We start from the raw sequence: 17981 nt of genomic DNA on the forward strand, positions 1-17981 counted from the left end.
TATTAGTAGAATTTGATGGACTCTTTGTCTTTGTTGCTGTTAGAGTCTCACCCTCCGCAAGGATGGATCTAGCCCATTGAATCAGGGATAATTTAGGAGGAATAGTAATATAAGTCTGTGTAGAAAATTCTTTAGTGTTTTTGACTGCATTGGAGTATGTTTTGGCAGGCATCACATTTAATATCTGTTTACGTGCCTCTTGGTAAGATACATTTTTCTCTACCTTGTACTTCATTATTTTCTTTCCCGTTTTCCATAATTCGCAAGTTCTAGAATATGCGGGGTGAGTACCCTGGCAATTGGGACACTTTGGCGTTGCAGCTGTACATTCAGTTTGGGAATGGTCTGATGAGCCACACAGGGGACAGATTGCTTTACCTTGGCATGCTGTTTGAGAATGGCCATACTTCTGGCATTTAAAGCATCTAAGTGGATTTGGTATATAGGGTCGGATCTTACAGGAAAGGTAGCCAGCTTTTACTGATTCTGGGAGATTCGGACTGCTGAAGGTAAGGATAACATTTCTTGTGGGTGTAAGGACACCATCTTGTTTGGTCATAATTCTCTTAGCTCCGACAACACGTTGTGCTTTAAGTTCTTCGGCAATTTCTTCCTCAGAAACATTAAGGAGGTCCCATTCCGAGATGACTCCCTTTGAGGTGTTTAAAGTTCTGTGAGGGGTTACCGAAATGGGAAGGCCTCCGAAGGTCGTTTGCTTCAGGAGTTGTCTAGAATGACTGGGATTGGAAGTCTCTATAAGAAGATCTCCTGAGCGAAGGCGTTTGACAATTTTGGGAGTACCTGCTACAGCCTCTATGCTTTTCTGCACAAGAAATGGCGATAAGCTACTAAGAGGTTTCGTTGATAACGAGTGTACAATTAGAAAAGCAGGTAGGTCATGTGAAGAATCATCTTTTTTGATTCTTTTTGCTTGAGATGACTCAAGTTCATGCGAGCACGTAGGCTCTACAGTCGGTGATATTAATGGATCCATAATTGCTCCTTTTCGCCCTGAGTATTATATTAATACTCAGACTACCAGCCCCGCCACGTGGAGGCAGGAGCGGTGCCACCAGTGACCAAGCGATACGAGATTAGTGGTTAGTTTGTTAGAGAAATGGGTTATATATATATATATAAAAAAGAAAGGTGTATTTCCTTCCTTGATACTAAGCTTAGTTCTTTATTTAGAAAAAGCCAAAATTAAATAACTTGAAATAAAGAAGGTTTTAACAATCTCTACAATCTATCACTTAGAGAAAAGACGCTTTCAAATCACTTTGGAAATATCGCTATGATCACTCGCTTGGCACTCGGGGCCGTGTACAAGTCCTTTGATGGTCAGGCCTTAAAGGAATCAGCAAAGGTCCGCTCTCAGCACTGATGGATGGGTAATGGAACCAAATTGTTGTCTAGCCATGCATATATAGACCTCATAAGAATGAGGATAAACGCTCCCCCACCCTATCGAGGACATCTAGAGGAGGTAGTACAGAGAGGATATGCAGAGATGGATGCAATGGGGTCAAGTCACTCGCCCATATATCACAACGGTGCATAAGAACTCATGGCTTGAGAGTGCGACGCCATGATGCTGTGGTAGATATTGTGATGAACAGGCTCAGACAGAAGGGCTGGCAAGTTCATAAATAACTGCGTTTTAATGCTACAAAAGGGGTATGTAAGCCAGGCCTTCTGTGTGCAAGAGGTGGGTTCCTGTTCCTTCTCGGCGGCACCAGGTGATGATTTGGATGTATTGCATAGACGAAAGAAAAATTTTTATAATGATAATATTAGTTTAAAAAATGCAACAGCCTTGTATTATAACAATATTCAACCTGTGGTGTCATCTATTACTATCTCCTATAAGGGGGTTTGGTGCTTCACTTCTACAGACCAACTCCGTCTAAGGGGAATCACCGCTGCAGACTTAAAAATTCTGCCGATCTGAGCCTTGCAGGGAATGATGAGCTGTGGGGGGGGGGGCTCATCAATGAATGACCACAATGTGGCATAAAAATAGTAGTAGTAGTAGTGGCACATGATGCAAGAAAGCAAGTGTAGGAGCTTATGCAGCATCAGCCAAAAAAAAAAAAAAAAAAAAAATCATCACACCATTCCCTCCAAATGCCTGTCCAGTTCCTCCTTAAATTTATTTAACCTATCAACTTCCACAACGACAGATGGAAGTTTGTTCCAGCAATTAACCAACCGCTGGCTAAAGGCAAATTTCCGCACATCTATTCTACATCTGTCCTTTCTTAATTTGAACTTATGTCCCCGTAGGTTCGTAATCTGAACAAGTGGAAGGATCCCATCAGAATTCAGCGTGCTCAACCCATTCAAGGCCTTATAGACCTCAATCAGATCACCGCGCAGGTGCCTAGTCTCCAGCCACTGCAATTTGCAGAACTTAAGCCTCTCTTGGTAAGAGAATCCTTTCATTCCCCTCACCAATCGTGTTGCTCTTCTCTGTACACGCTCAAGCAAATCTACATCCTTCCTAAAATGAGGCCTCCAGACCTGTACGCAGTACTCAAGGCGTGGCCTGACCATTGCCTTATACAGAGGGACAATCACCTCCTTTTCCCTGCTAGCAAAATTCCTATATATCATTGACAAAACCCCATGACCTGCCCTAGCAGCCTGTCTGCATTGCTCAGAAAACTTCATATCTGACTGCACAATTACTCCCAGGTCTTTTTCATTTTCTACCACCTTAAGTGTAGTACCACACAGTTGGTACGTTTCTCTGGGGTTACTTCTACCCATATGCAGTACTTTGCATTTGTCAAGGTTGAACTTCAGTTGACACTTCTTAGCCCATCTGCACAAATTATCTAGATCCTGTTGCAGTAACACACTGCCATTACTGTCATTAACAACCCTGCCAAACTTTGTATCATCTGCAAACTTCGACATTAAGCCTGATATACCTTCATCAATATCATTGATAAATACACAAAACAACAGTGGACCAACACCGAACCCTGTGGGACTCCACTAATAACATTAGTCCACGAAGAGCAGCACCCATTGATTACCACCCTCTGTCTTCTTCCACTCAACCATCCTTTTATCCATTGTAGCAACTTACCCTTAATACCATACCATTCTGCTCCAATATGTACAATAGTCTTTCATGCGCAACAATGTCAAAAGCTTTCCTGAAATCCAAATACGTGAAGACTTGTTTGATGTACCCAACATACAGTATGGAATGTGACCATTATGTTATGTTGGCTTAACCTTTGCCTAAACAAATAAAGGAAGGTGTAAATAAAATAAAAAATAAAAATTGTTAGTGCCAAAGTGCGACAATATCACCTTTTGAGTCCTTAAAAGATGATATCTGCTCTACAACACTTCAACTTTTGTCTGAGGCAGACATATGTTCCTCCTATTCCAGCTGTTCTTTTTGCACAATATATTTCTCATTTCCCTGACAAAAGTCACGAACAATAACTACCTCCTGTGAGACCAGCACATTCTGCCATGTGGATTATGGCTGTGTTGCCTGATGCTCAAGTGTGAGCATTTATTTGGGGAGCCAAGAGCTTGGACTTCCCAATTTTAAGACCTTTGAAGGTTTTCTCTACTCTTCACACTTCCATAAAGGCCCATCACAATGCTGAGTTGGCACCTCATTTCTTCATATCCTCTGCACCAAGCACATACTCCTTAATGGGCACTGCTCTTCATGGACTAATGTTAGCGGTGGACCCCAGGATTAAGTCCTGACCCACTATTGTTTTCAATATTTATTAATGATACAGATGAAGGTATATTAGGCTTAATGTCCAGATTTGCAGGTTGGTAGGGTGATTAATGATTGTAATCAATATCAGCTACTTCTCTTTGTGAAAGTCACTTCCCACGAAATGGAAGTAACTTTCATACCAGAATACCCTTCCTATAGTCCCAATTACTACCTCATGACCTTCACATCTAAGTCAATAGAGAGGAAATAGTTTCAGATGGATGATGATTAAAAGAATAGAATAAAATGATTTTTGCAATTGGAGCCAGAAAAGAATTGATTCCAAGTGAAATGCTGAGATATGTATATGAAAATGTATATGAAAGGATTATTTTACTTAGGTAAATAAAACTTTTGTGTACTTTTTTTTTCTTTTCTTTCCTTTTTTACTTTTCATTTGAATAACTCAGGAAAAAATAATACATACAGGAATATTGGGCCAATTATATTGGTGAAATATCTTCTCATAAGTGTAAGGCGCTCCATCAGTGATCAACATAATGGCTTGGTTACACTGGCAACCTTCTTTCATTCTGTCAACCTGAAAAATAATAGCTTTAATTATTAACAATACTTTTCAATAATTCCATTAGTCAGATGTGACTTACATCTACAGTTAAATTTTTTTTTAATATTAATTAAATTTTTAAAAAAAATTATTCTTCTCAGTTATTCTGGATTTCTCATTGTACACAACATGAAAACTAGTCTATGAAAGCCTGCACAGAGATCGTACAAACCAGCTGAACTAGCATGCTATCCAAACTGGTGGATTATGACTAAAGTAGTTGACATGCTACACTCCAGTAACCAATAACCCTACTTAATTTTATTACAGAAATCTCTAAAATTCGAAATTATACTAAACCTTAAAAATAAAGTCTAATATTTTAACTAATTAAATTGCATAAAAAGATGATAAATATACACATATCAATTTTATAAATGGTTAACCTGATATGCTGTAATTCTATCTGAAACTTCATGAGGAAGTGGCAAGAATGACAAATCTGATGTGGGAGGCTCACATCTTGTGAGTATGGGCTTGGCACACCCAGGGTCCTGAGCTGGATATCATCATTCGTCTCTTTCCTGGTGATTCCCTTCTACTTTTGACTCTCTCTCTCTCTCTCTCTCTCTCTCTCTCTCTCTCTCTCTCTCTCTCTCTCTCTCTCTCTCAGGGTAACTCAGGAACTTGAATGGGTTGAGCACGCTGAATTCTGATGGGATCCTTCCACTTGTTCAGATTACCAACCTACGGGGACATAAGTTCAAATTAAGAAAGGACAGATGTAGAATAGATGTGCGGAAATTTGCCTTTAGCCAGCGGGTGGTTAATTGCTGGAACAAACTTCCATCTGTCGTTGTAGAAGTTGATAGGTTAAATAAATTTAAGGAGGAACTGGACAGGCATTTGGAGGGAATGGTGTGATTTTTTTTTTTTTTTTTTGGCTGATGCTGCATAAGCTCCTACACTTGCTTTCTTGCATCATGTGCCACTACTACTACTACTTTTTTTTTCCTGGTGCAGCATAAGCCTCAGGCTTCCTTGCACTATATGGCTATTAATAATAATGATAATAATAAGATGGATGGTCCTAATCTTATAAACTATTCAATTTTAGCATTAGTAGTATAGCAGTGGCAAAACAATACAAGTAAGTATTGTTCACAGCATCAACTCCCTCCAATTTAAAAATTATTTTGCAACTGTGGATTTCTTTGTCCTTTATAATCTCATAATAGCTGTTTTTGGTATTCTATTCAGAGACATCATATAGAGCCTTTAAGTTTCTGGAGGAAAAATTGCTGTCATAAACAATTAAATCATCTCATACTCAAAACTGACAGAAAATATGTTAATATTAAACTTATGTTCAACAAAGAATAAAGATGTTATTTCCAGCCTATTAAATAGGCTATACATTCTGAAGAAATGTTTCTCTAGAAAAATAGTATCCAAGTTGTTCTATCAGTGACATAGCACATATGTAAATCAAAATGGAAAACAGTCAAAATTTAAGCGCTTCAACGTCACTAGAGTGAAATCTATCTTTAATTTCCTGAAGGAATACAGATTTGGTCCTTGAGGTTGGTCACAGACATTCTCTCAGATATGCCAGACAAGCTGTTCTTGCTACCTGGGAGTCTAAAACGCTGATGGAACTGATATTCGGGTGACACTCAAGTCAAAGTGGACCCAATTTCGGCGAAGTCCAGACGGACTATGACAGCCAAATCCTCTGCTTGCACCTTCACGATGGTGGGACTGTTAGTAATCCTGGATATAACCTTCATGCACAAGTACATGGTGGGTGACCACCCAGGTGTGAACCAACGTAAGCAGGGGTCGAGGTGTGGCGCCCACACCACATGGAGGAACGCCGCCCCTCTATGTTACCAGGTAGTACTAGGTGGTAGATGACTCTCATCAACCGGTGAAATACCACCACTTTGCTTATTGGAGGCTTGAAGTGGTGGAACCCATGTTTAGTCTCTAGAGCTAAGTTCCGGCCAACCCTTCCCTATCTCTTCCATCATGCAGTATGATTGATGATTTTTGAGGTTATGATGAATGTCGTGGCGAGATCCAATATTCCTTACATTTCGAGGGTACAGCTCTAAAACGGTGTTTGCAGGCCGGCCACTAGTTAGTACACTGGACTGAACCTATTGGTAACTCTCTAGGAAGCTTCCGGATCAGCTAGTGTATAATCTTGCTACCTCTACTCTGCCAGATAGTCACTGGAGGGAGTCCGAGTAGTGTGTATGCGGGGAGCATTATCGAGGCCACATTATGTCAAGGATCTGGGTATATTCTTACCACATGTATGCCATATCCAAAAATTTCATTACTTCATACAGCATGTCCCACCCACTTTTTCTTACAATTGAATACACCATGAATTGTCAAAATACTAGAGCAAGCTTATCTGCAAAAAGATATCTAAACCTCCCAAGGACTTCCTAATTAATTTCACAAATATACGTGGTCTCAATTCTAATCTCAATCATGTCCATTTCCACTTGCAGTCTTCCAAACCCCATGTACTTTTTCTGACTGAATCTCAGTTATCAGTTGATTCAACTACTGCTCATCTCAGATGTCCAAATTATTTGCTGTATGATTCCTTTCGCCTCAAAGGTGGTACTTGTGCATATGTCCGTTCTGATATTCCCTGTCAAAGACCTAGCAATTTGGAATCTCCTCTCTTTGATCTTCTCTGGCTTAAAATCTCTCTACCTCATTGGATAAAATTCATCTGTTGTCTCTACCGTTCTCCAACTCCACTAATCACTTGGAGCTCTTTGACTTCCTCTCTTTGCAACTTGACTTTCTCCAGTCCAACTTTCCTAACAGTGAGGTAATTTTCATTGGTGATTTTAACGTTCACAACTCCAGCTGGCTTCCATTTTCTAGTCACACCGACCCAGCAGGTCGGGATGCTGAGGCTTTTGCAATTACTAATGACCTAGCACAGATTGTTCATTTACCTACAAGAATACCAGACAATCCTAATCATACAGCCAATACGCTTGATCTTTTTCTCACAAACAACCCTTCTAAGTACAAGGTTGAAGTGAGAGGTCCTTTAGGCACTTCAGATCACAACTTGGTGATTGTCTCTTCTCCAATGGAACCTTTATCTCATGGCTATTCCGAACCTCGTATTGTTTGGCATTACAAGAATGCAAAATGGGATGACCTGAGAGACTTCTTTTCTTCTTTTCCTTGGTCTGATTACTGTTTCAAAACTTCTGATGTCAACGTTTGCTCAGATCGTGTCAGTGAAATTATTCTTGCAGGAATGGTATCCTTTATCCCACACTCCACTTTAAAATCTCGTCCTTTATCTAAACCTTGGTTTTCCAATAAATGTGCTAAGGCTGTCCAAGAGAAGAACGTTGCATATCGTAATTGGCTTGTTTCTAATTCTTCAGTTTCATTTTCTGCCTACACCAAAGCTCGCAACAATTGTAAAGCAGTTATTAATCAGTCCAAACTAGAGTTTGAACAGGCTAAGAGTAGAAAACTTGCTTCTTGCCCTAATGGTAGCCGAGCATTCTGGTCTCTTGCCAAAGCTATTGGCCGCAACTTTTGCCCATCTCTGCTCCCACCTCTGTCCAAACCAGACGGTTCTGTTGTCACTTCAGCCAAGGATAAAGCTGACCTGCTAGCATCCCATTTTTCTTCGAGCTCATGTATTAACGATCTTGGTAAAACACCTCCCACCATTCCTAACACGCTCCATTCAATGCCTCCTGTGGTCTTCCGTCAAAAGGATATCAGAAGGATTTTGATGAATCTTGATGCTAAGAAAGCTCCAGGTCCTGATGGTATTTCTCCACTTGTTCTCAAAGCCTGTGCTCCTGAACTTACTCCTATTCTTTGCCACCTTTTTTCACTTTCTTATTCCAAAGGTGTTTTTCCTTCTGCTTGGAAATTTGCTCATATCCAGCCAGTTCCTAAAAAGGGTGACAAATCCCTCCCATCCAATTATCGTCCCATTGCAATTACTTCTACTCTTTCTAAAGTAATGGAGAAATCAATTAACCGCCAAATCTTAAACTACCTAGAAACCTTCCGTCTGATCAATGATCGCCAGTATGGATTCCGTCAGTGTCGATCCACTGGTGATATTCTGGCTTATGTTACCCATTTATGGACTAATTCAATGGAAAGGTTCGGTGAAACACAAGTAGTTGATCTTGACATCTCAAAGGCTTTTGATCGTGTTTGGCATAAAGGTCTTCTAAACAAGCTTCCATCTTATGGTTTGCCAACTGTTTTTAGTAATTGGTTATCCAGTTTTGTCTCTGATCGCTCACTGAGGGTGGTTGGCTCTCTGTCTTCTAACTTCTCCACTAATGCCGGTGTCCCCCAAGGTTCAGTTCTTTCCCCCACTCTTTTCCTCTTGTATATCAATGACCTTCTTCCATTGACTGGAAATCCTATCCATAGTTTTGCCGATGATAGCACATTGCATTCAACTTTCCATTTTGAGAAACCTTGTCCAGCTCAATCAGCTTCAAGTTCTCGAAAATCTGCTGCCAATTCCTTAAATGCCGATCATCAGGTAATTCTCCAGTGGGGCAAAGACAACTTAGTTGATTTCAACCCTTCTAAAACTCAATCTTGTCTTATATCTCGCAAAAAGGATTCTTCTGCTCCTATGCTTATCTTTAGTGACACTCCGATTTCTAGGCAAAATGATATATCTCTTTTGGGGATTACCCTGACTTCTAATCTCTCTTGGCACAAGCACATTACAAATATTGCTTCCTCTGCATCTAAAAAAACTTGGTTTTCTCTTTCGCTCTCGGCGTTACTTTTCTTCCAAACAGCTGCTCACTCTGTATAAATCGCAAATCCACCCTGCCATGGAATATTGTTCCCACATCTGGGGTGGTGCCCCCAAAACCTCTCTCAGGCTTCTTGATTCCATTCAGAAGAGGGCAGTTAGGTTAATTAATGATTCATCTCTAACAGAGTCTCTCCACTCGCTTTCTCATAGACGCACTGTTTCTGCTGCATGCCTCTTCTACAGATACTTCCATGGGCACTGTTCTTCTGAATTGGCTTCTATAATTCCCGCTCTCTCTTTCAAAACAGTCCGAACACGTGCCGCCACCAGCCAACATCCATTTACTGTCCAACTTCAAACCCACAGAACCAACTTTTCATCTTCCTCATTTATTCATTCAACTGCCATTTTCTGGAACAACCTTCCTTCATACGTATTTCCTGAAAATTACAATCTACAGAAGTTCAAGTCCAATATCAACAAATATCTTCTTTTGTCTTCTCAACCTCCAACCCAAGCACGGTACTAAGTACTATAGGTTATAATACCTCTCGTGTTTGGGGTTCTCATAAAAAAAAAAAAAAAAAAAAGATAATCCCCAGATATTTCATAGCACTTTCTGTAGCATTTCTTAAGTGAATGAATTGCCATTTTTATTACTGTTCCCACTGACTCACTGAAATAAAGATAGACAATTCACTACTATTTGAGTATTGCTTACAATCTGTACACTGTACACAGATGCAGCCTAACCAGTGCTTCATACAATGGGTTAATCACCGCCTTATCCTTGCTAGCAAAATTCCTGGGTGAAGGTAGCGCTGCTCGCTCGGTAAACAGACGGTAGGTGTTATCAGTCTGGAGCAAAGTCAAGAATGATATATTGATTGACAGGTAGGCGTGGCAAACTATGTGACTGGTGCACGAACACAACATGTGATAACATCGGTTTAGTATCACTCAGAAGCACTAATGATAACTTGCCCTAATGAACGCTTTCCATAATGGTAAAAAAAGGTCAGGTTACCTCCACTTGAATCCCATGGGAGCTTGAACCCCTCCCAAAATGAAGGGGGTAACATAATCTTTTTTCTTTAGAATCATGGGTGGACTAGCGCATAAATTGTTTATTAACAAAATATTAATTTTTATTACTGTACTTTTATTTTTAAGTTCAGGTTAAGAAATATAATGAAAAATAAAGAAACCTTTTCCTTTTTTCGTAACCAAACCTAAGTCAACAGTATGGTAAAAACATTCATGAACTCCAAAAATCTGCTTTTAATAATGAGAAAAAAAAACATAATGAAGAACATAAAAATGAACAGAAAGAAACTTTTATTAATTTACTTTTCATCAAAAAATCAACCATTGTTTTATTTTCCCTCCAAATTTCTTCCATCTTTAAAAGATTCATCGCTACTATTACCTGTTTACCGTTCATCACAAAACTATTATGTACCATTCTTTACTCACAAATACTCATAATGTCAACCAATGACTACACAGTAGCTTGTTGTCTGTTGTGGCCACAACCAATCATTTCATCGTTTGCCACGCCTACCTGTCAATCAATATATCCTTCTTGATTTCGGCTCCAGACTGGTAACACCTACCGTCTGTTTACTGAGTGAGCAGCACTAGAGTCCGGTGTCAGGAAACTAATTTTCCGCGTAAGTTATCCGACGTTTCTTGTCATTCTCGTGTTGGCTTTCTTTACCTTAGCCAATTCCTTATATTATTTTTGACAAAACCCCATGAGTTGTCCCAGCAGCCCAACCGCACTGCTCAGAGAAATTTCATAGCCAGGTTTTCCACTATCCTTGGGTGTAGAACCACACAGTTGATACTATTATCTTGCATTTGTATTAGGAGGAAAGTTAAACTTCAATTGCCACTTCTCAGCCCATCTCCCTAATTTTTCTAGATCTTGTTGCCGTAACATACCTTGATTACTGTCATAAACCACCCTGCCAACTTTTGTATCATCTGCAAACTTAGACATTAAGCCTAATAAACCTTGAATATAATTAATAAATGATATCTTTGTATCATCTATATAGATGATACCATTATATCAATGGTATCATAATTTATGGTTCTATGGATGGTTGACCCTGATGGTGGAATCACACTAGATGCAGCTGCCAGCATTTGTTTTGTAATATGATTGGTAACTGTGTCGATAGGATGGGTTTCAATGATCTGATCATCAAAAGGCACATAAGAAGTTTACTTTGCCCAACCCGCTTTGGATAATTTTTATTTTATGTGGTTTTCTGAAATTACAGAATGTGATGTTTGAATTTTACATATTAATAGGAAGTTATCAGTGCTGAGTGGATATCAAGCCAACCACTCAACTCTAGGAAATAGGGATGGAGAGCAGATGGAGAGATCTACTGCAGAGGTTGTTCCTGTAGAGAGATGGACGTAAGTTGGCAAGCCAGTATTTAGTTTAGTTATGTTTTGTCTCTCAATGAGCAATTCAATGAGTTGTCCTTGTCGATCTGCATTGAGACAACCCCACAATGGATGGTGTCCAATGAAGTCAGAGAAGAGCAACAAGATTAGTGAGAGGGAACAAAGGATTGGTTTCTCTTATCAAGAAGGGATTAAATTGCAGCATCATGAAAGGCATCTGAGAGGGGATCTGATTGAGGTGTATAAGGCTTTGAATGGTTTGGGCAAGCTCAATGCTGATAGGATTCTTCCTCTTGCTCAGATTACACATCTTATGGGGCATAAATTCAAATTGAGGAAAGACAGTTGTAGAACATATGTGCAGAAATTCACCTTTAGCCAGCAGGTGGTTGATTGCTAGAACAAATTCCCATTTAGACTATCAAATTTGTTGTGGAATTTGATAGTCTAAATAAATTTTAAAAAATGTGATATCTTGCAAATTTGATCTCTTAATAATAATTATGAAGCAGCTGTTCAGTTACATTTTGAAGAGTTTCATTACTGCTAATAGTGACTATTCTTAACTTTTGTAACAGTCTTTTTAAGTTAGTCTTGCTTTTAATCATATAAATTAATGATATTATTGTGATTTGATTAATGGGATTCAGTTCAAATTTAGCTTGTTTTGTTGTCATTTTTAATTTTAAATCTTTTGGGTATATGAATATGCTGCTAAAAGTAGGGGATGAATATGTTTGCATTTTATACTAACATTAACAATGTCCTAAAATATTGTATTAGTATTAGTTTTTTTTTATTTATTTATTTTTTTTTATGTAAACTCCAAACACGAGAGGTATTAGAAACTATAGTACTTAGTACTGTGCTTGGGTTGGAGGTTGAGAAGATGAAAGAAGATATTTGTTAACATTGGACTTGAACTTCTGTAGACTGTAATTTTCAGAAAATACGTATGAAGGAAGGTTGTTCCAGAAAACGGCAGTTGAATGAATAAATGAGGAAGATGAAAAGTTGGTTCTGTGGGTTTGAAGTTGGACAGTAAATGGATGTTGGCTGGTGGCGGCACGTGTTCGGACTGTTTTGAAAGAGACAGCGGGAATTATAGAAGCCAATTCAGAAGAACAGTGCCCATGAAAGTATCTGTAAAAGAGGCATGCAGCAGAAACACTGCGTCTATGAGAAAGTGAGTGGAGAGACTGTTAGAGATGAGTCATTAATTAACCTAACTGCCCTCTTCTGAATGGAATCAAGAAGCCTGAGAGAGGTTTTGGGGGCACCACCCCAGATGTGGGAACAATATTCCATAGCAGGGCGGATTTGCGATTTATAAAGAGTGAGCTGGGAGAGTATGGAAGAAAAGTAACGCCAAGAGCGAAAGAGAAAACCAAGTTTTTTAGATGTAGAGGAAGCAATATTTGTAATGTGCTTGTGCCAAGAGAGATTAGAAGTCAGGGTAATCCCCAAAAGAGATATATCATTTTGCCTAGAAATCGCAGTGTCACTAAAGATAAGCATAGCAGTAGAAGAATCCTTTTTGTGAGATATAAGACAAGACTGAGTTTTAGAAGGGTTGAAATCAACTAAGTTGTCTTTGCCCCACTGGAGAATTACCTGAAGATCAGTATTTAAGAAATTGGTAGCAGATTTTTGAGAAGTTGAAGCTGATTGAGCATGACAAGGTTTCTCAAAATGGAAAATGGAATGCAATGTGCTATCATCGGCAAAACTATGGATAGGATTTCCAGTCAATGGAAGAAGGTCATTAATATACAAGAGGAAAAGAACTGAACCTTGGGGGACACCGGCATTAGCGCTTTTGATTTCACAGTTTTTTAGGTTTGGTTTTATATTAAATCAGCGATTGCGAATATGCGAAACTGCAAATACAGATACCGCGAATAGCGGGGGTTTACTGTACTTGCGTGTACACCAATGCTAGGAGTTTAGTAAATAAATTTGATAAATTTGAGGTATTGCTCAAAACATCAAAGGCAGATATTGTGGGGATTTCGGAGACGTGGTGTCACACAGACATAAGAAATGCAGAACTGGAATTTGGTTAGTACAATGTCTACAGAAAGGATAGACAGGATAGGAAGGGAGGAGGGGTTATGCTATTAGTTAAGAAATACATAAAATCCAAGGAAGTGAAGCCAGTCGACATTGCTGGACAGTGCAGTGTCGAGTCAGTTTGGTGTGACATAAGCATTGGGAGATCAAAATTGAGAGTAGGAGTGTGCTATAGGCCCAATGATTCTGATGAGTATAATAAGAAACTGTACAGGGAAATAGAGTGGGCCAGTAAATCAGAGAGTCTTATAATGGGGGATTTTAATTTCCCAGATATTGACTGGAATTTGGGGGCTGGTCACTCACACACTAGCAAGGCTTTTGTGGATTTATTGGATGATTGTTTTCTACATCAGCATGTTCGGAAGGCAACTAGAGGGAGTAATACTCTTGATTTGATTATCAGTAGTGATTCTTCATGCATTAAGAAACTGCAGGTAAATGAACCACTAGGTGGCAGTGATCACAGTATGCTGAAGTGGGATTTACTCAAAGAGGTAACTACCATTAGGGGTAAAGGGAAGGGTTATTGCTTTCGTAAAGGCGACTATGATGGACTGAGACAGTAGTAGTAGTAGTAGTAGTGGCACATGATGCAAGAAAGCAAGTGTAGGAGCTTATGCAGCATCAGCCAAAAAAAAAAAAAAAAAAAAAAATCATCACACCATTCCCTCCAAATGCCTGTCCAGTTCCTCCTTAAATTTATTTAACCTATCAACTTCCACAACGACAGATGGAAGTTTGTTCCAGCAATTAACCAACCGCTGGCTAAAGGCAAATTTCCGCACATCTATTCTACATCTGTCCTTTCTTAATTTGAACTTATGTCCCCGTAGGTTCGTAATCTGAACAAGTGGAAGGATCCCATCAGAATTCAGCGTGCTCAACCCATTCAAGGCCTTATAGACCTCAATCAGATCACCGCGCAGGTGCCTAGTCTCCAGCCACTGCAATTTGCAGAACTTAAGCCTCTCTTGGTAAGAGAATCCTTTCATTCCCCTCACCAATCGTGTTGCTCTTCTCTGTACACGCTCAAGCAAATCTACATCCTTCCTAAAATGAGGCCTCCAGACCTGTACGCAGTACTCAAGGCGTGGCCTGACCATTGCCTTATACAGAGGGACAATCACCTCCTTTTCCCTGCTAGCAAAATTCCTATATATCATTGACAAAACCCCATGACCTGCCCTAGCAGCCTGTCTGCATTGCTCAGAAAACTTCATATCTGACTGCACAATTACTCCCAGGTCTTTTTCATTTTCTACCACCTTAAGTGTAGTACCACACAGTTGGTACGTTTCTCTGGGGTTACTTCTACCCATATGCAGTACTTTGCATTTGTCAAGGTTGAACTTCAGTTGCCACTTCTTAGCCCATCTGCCCAAATTATCTAGATCCTGTTGTAGTAGCACACTGCCATTACTGTCATTAACAACCCTGCCAACCTTTGTGTCATCTGCAAACTTCGACATTAAGCCTGATATACCTTCATCAATATCATTGATAAATACACAAAACAACAGTGGACCCAACACCGAACCCTGTGGGACTCCACTAATACCATTAGTCCATGAAGAGCAGCACCCATTGATTACCACCCTCTGTCTTCTCCCACTTAACCATCCTTTTATCCATTGTCGCAACTTACCCTTAATACCATTCTGCTCCAATTTGTACAGTAGTCTTCCATGCGCAACAGTGTCAAAAGCTTTCCTGAAATCCAAGTATATGATATCAAAATTATTTTTCGCATCCAGTTCCTTTGTGACCATATCATAATAACCAATCAAATTTGTCAGACAAGACTTTCCCTTAACAAACCCATGATGATCCTGCAATGCATCTTTAACCAGTGACTCCATTATTTTACCCGGAACAGAAGTTAAACTAACTGGTCTGTAATTACTCGTGTCACCCTTCGATCCACCTTTGTGAATTGGGGACACATTTGCACATCTCCAGTCCGTGGGAACCTCCCCTGAGTCCAAGGATGCTCTCATAATTATGGCTAAGGGTTTGCTTAGTTGCTTTGCCGCCTCCTTTAAAATAACTGGATAGATCCCATCCACCCCAGGTGCCTTTCTTATGTTTAACTTCAACAATTTCTCCTCCACTTTGCTCTCAGTTATTACAAAATCATTAAGCACACTGCTACAATTTGATAACCTTCTTCCATTTTCAAACTGTAATAATTCCTCACGTGTGAATGTAGATGCAAAATACTCATTCAGTTTGTTTGCTATCTGAGCAGGATCATCAACAGTCGAACCATCGATGTCAAGTGGACCAATCCTATTCATCCCCTTCCTTTTAGAGTTTATATAAGTAAAGAAATCCTTGCTGTTTTTCTTAGCATCCTTTGCCAAAGATTTCTCGTAATCCGCCTTCGCCTGCCGAACCTCCTTTGTGACCTGATTACAGACTAGCTTATATATGCCACAGGCTTCTGCGTCACCTGATAATTTATATACATCCCATGCATTTTTCTTCTCTGTCACGAGTCTCATTAGTTCATTTGATAACCATTTAGGCCTAAACCTTGAACGATATTTCTTAATCGGTATATAAAGTCTAGTAGCTTCCACGATTAATTCCTTGAATGCTTCCCACTTAGAATTTACTGTTGGTAACATCGTCAGTTGATCCCACTGTACAGAATTTAAAAACTGTCTGAGACCACTGTACTCCCCTTTACGGAAGCAAAAACCCTTTCCTTTACCCCTGACGGTAGTTACCTCTTTGAGTAAATCCCACTTCAGCACACTGTGATCACTGCCACCTAGTGGTTCCTTTATCTGCAAATTCTTAATACACGAATGATCACTGCTGATAACCAGATCAAGAGTATTACTTTCTCTGGTTGCCTCTCGAACATGCTGCTGCAGAAAACAATCATCCAATAAATCCACAAAAGTCTGACTGGTGTGTGAGTGACCAACCCACAAGTTCCAGTCAATATCTGGGAAGTTAAAATCCCCCATTATAAGACATTCAGATTTACTGGCCCACTCTATTTCTCTGTACAATTGTTCATTGTACTCATTCAAGTCATTAGGCTTATAACACACTCCTACCCTTATTTTTCCTTTCGCAGTGCTTATCTCGCACCAAACTGACTCAACAGAGCACTGTTCATCTATATTAACTGGGTGCACTTCCTTTGATTTTATGTTTTTCTTAATTAACAGCATAGCACCCCCTCCCTTTCTGTCCTGTCTATCCTTTCTGTACACATTGTACTCCCCAAATTCCAGTTCTGCATTCCTTATATCTTTGTGACACCACGTCTCTGCTATCCCAACAATATCCGCCTTTGATGTCTTGACCAACACTTCAAATTCATCAAATTTATTTACTATACTTCTAGCATTGTATACATGCAAGCATACATGCTCCTATGCCTATTCCTTGTTACCCTAACACATCCCATATACCCAACTATTCCATGATGACTGCCATCCGTCCCTGAAACCCCCAACACCCCTCGCTCCAGGTCGCTTCTTATTCTAATAGAAGTTGTGCAAGAATCACCTTCACCTCTGCCTGCGGTTACTGTTAAACTATTAGTCTTTGTATCCCCCCAAACTAGCAGTTTTCCGACCCACCTAACACTGCCTCGATAGCATCAGCAAATATTCTTGCACCCTTTCTATTTAAGTGTATCCCATCCCTGTAGAAGCAATCTCTCCTGTTAACAAGTACAGTCCAGGCTGAAAAAAATTCTACCCCTTGAGCCTTGCACAATCCTTCCAGGGCCGAATTGATCGACAAGGCTCTCATCATGTACTCCCTCCTATCGTGTCTGGGCAGAATTGCAGACACTTTCAAATTCAACCCTATTTCACGGCTTTTTTTCAACAGTGACCTGTACTTGTTGAGTAATTCTGCCGGTCTCCTACTCTTAATATCATTAGTGCCAACGTGTACAACTATATCACCTTTTGTGCCCTTGAAAGATGATATCCGCTCTACAACGTCATCAACCTTTGCCCCTGGCAGACATACCCTGGTCCTGTTCCACCTATCCTTTTTACAAAGGATGTTCCCCGTTTCCCTGACAATAGAGTCACCAACAACAACTAGTTCCTGTGGGACCAGCGCATTCTGCCTTAGGGGTTGCCGCTGTGTTGCGTGATGACCAAGTGCAAGCTCTGGCGTTGATGTGGGCAGCTGAGAGCCTGATGGGCCCCTCAATTTAGTTCCTTCGAGGGCATCCACCCTGTCCTTCAAGCTCTCATATAGGCCCATAAGAACGCTGAGTTGTTGCCTGATTTCGATACACTCCTTGCATCGCGCACACACAAAGACATCCCCCATGGCAATATCATGTTCCGTTCCAGAGAGTTCGGCAAACATTTCACAAGTTGCACATTTCTTTAGGCTGTGATGCGTTGGAGAACTGCCCCCCTCAGTTCTCC

The 17981-nt window shown here is 40.1% G+C and overlaps 1 protein-coding gene across 6 annotated transcripts in view; it reads right to left on the reverse strand.

Moving 5' to 3' along the window:
- LOC150091205 (voltage-dependent calcium channel subunit alpha-2/delta-3-like) overlaps positions 1 to 17981 on the reverse strand; it is a 1918419-nt gene that overhangs the window by 1210666 nt on the left and 689772 nt on the right. For all 6 annotated transcript variants that reach the window (XM_090374703.1, XM_090374689.1, XM_090374699.1 and 3 more), the window contains exon 11: positions 4188 to 4301. In XM_090374703.1, the coding sequence (XP_090230829.1) occupies positions 4188 to 4301 (114 nt within the window). The remainder of the gene's footprint in view (positions 1 to 4187; positions 4302 to 17981) is intronic.

Source organism: Mastigoproctus giganteus, chromosome 1, assembly GCF_048544385.1.
Source record: "Mastigoproctus giganteus isolate SK-2022 chromosome 1, ASM4854438v1, whole genome shotgun sequence".
Lineage (NCBI taxonomy): Eukaryota > Metazoa > Arthropoda > Arachnida > Uropygi > Thelyphonidae > Mastigoproctus > Mastigoproctus giganteus.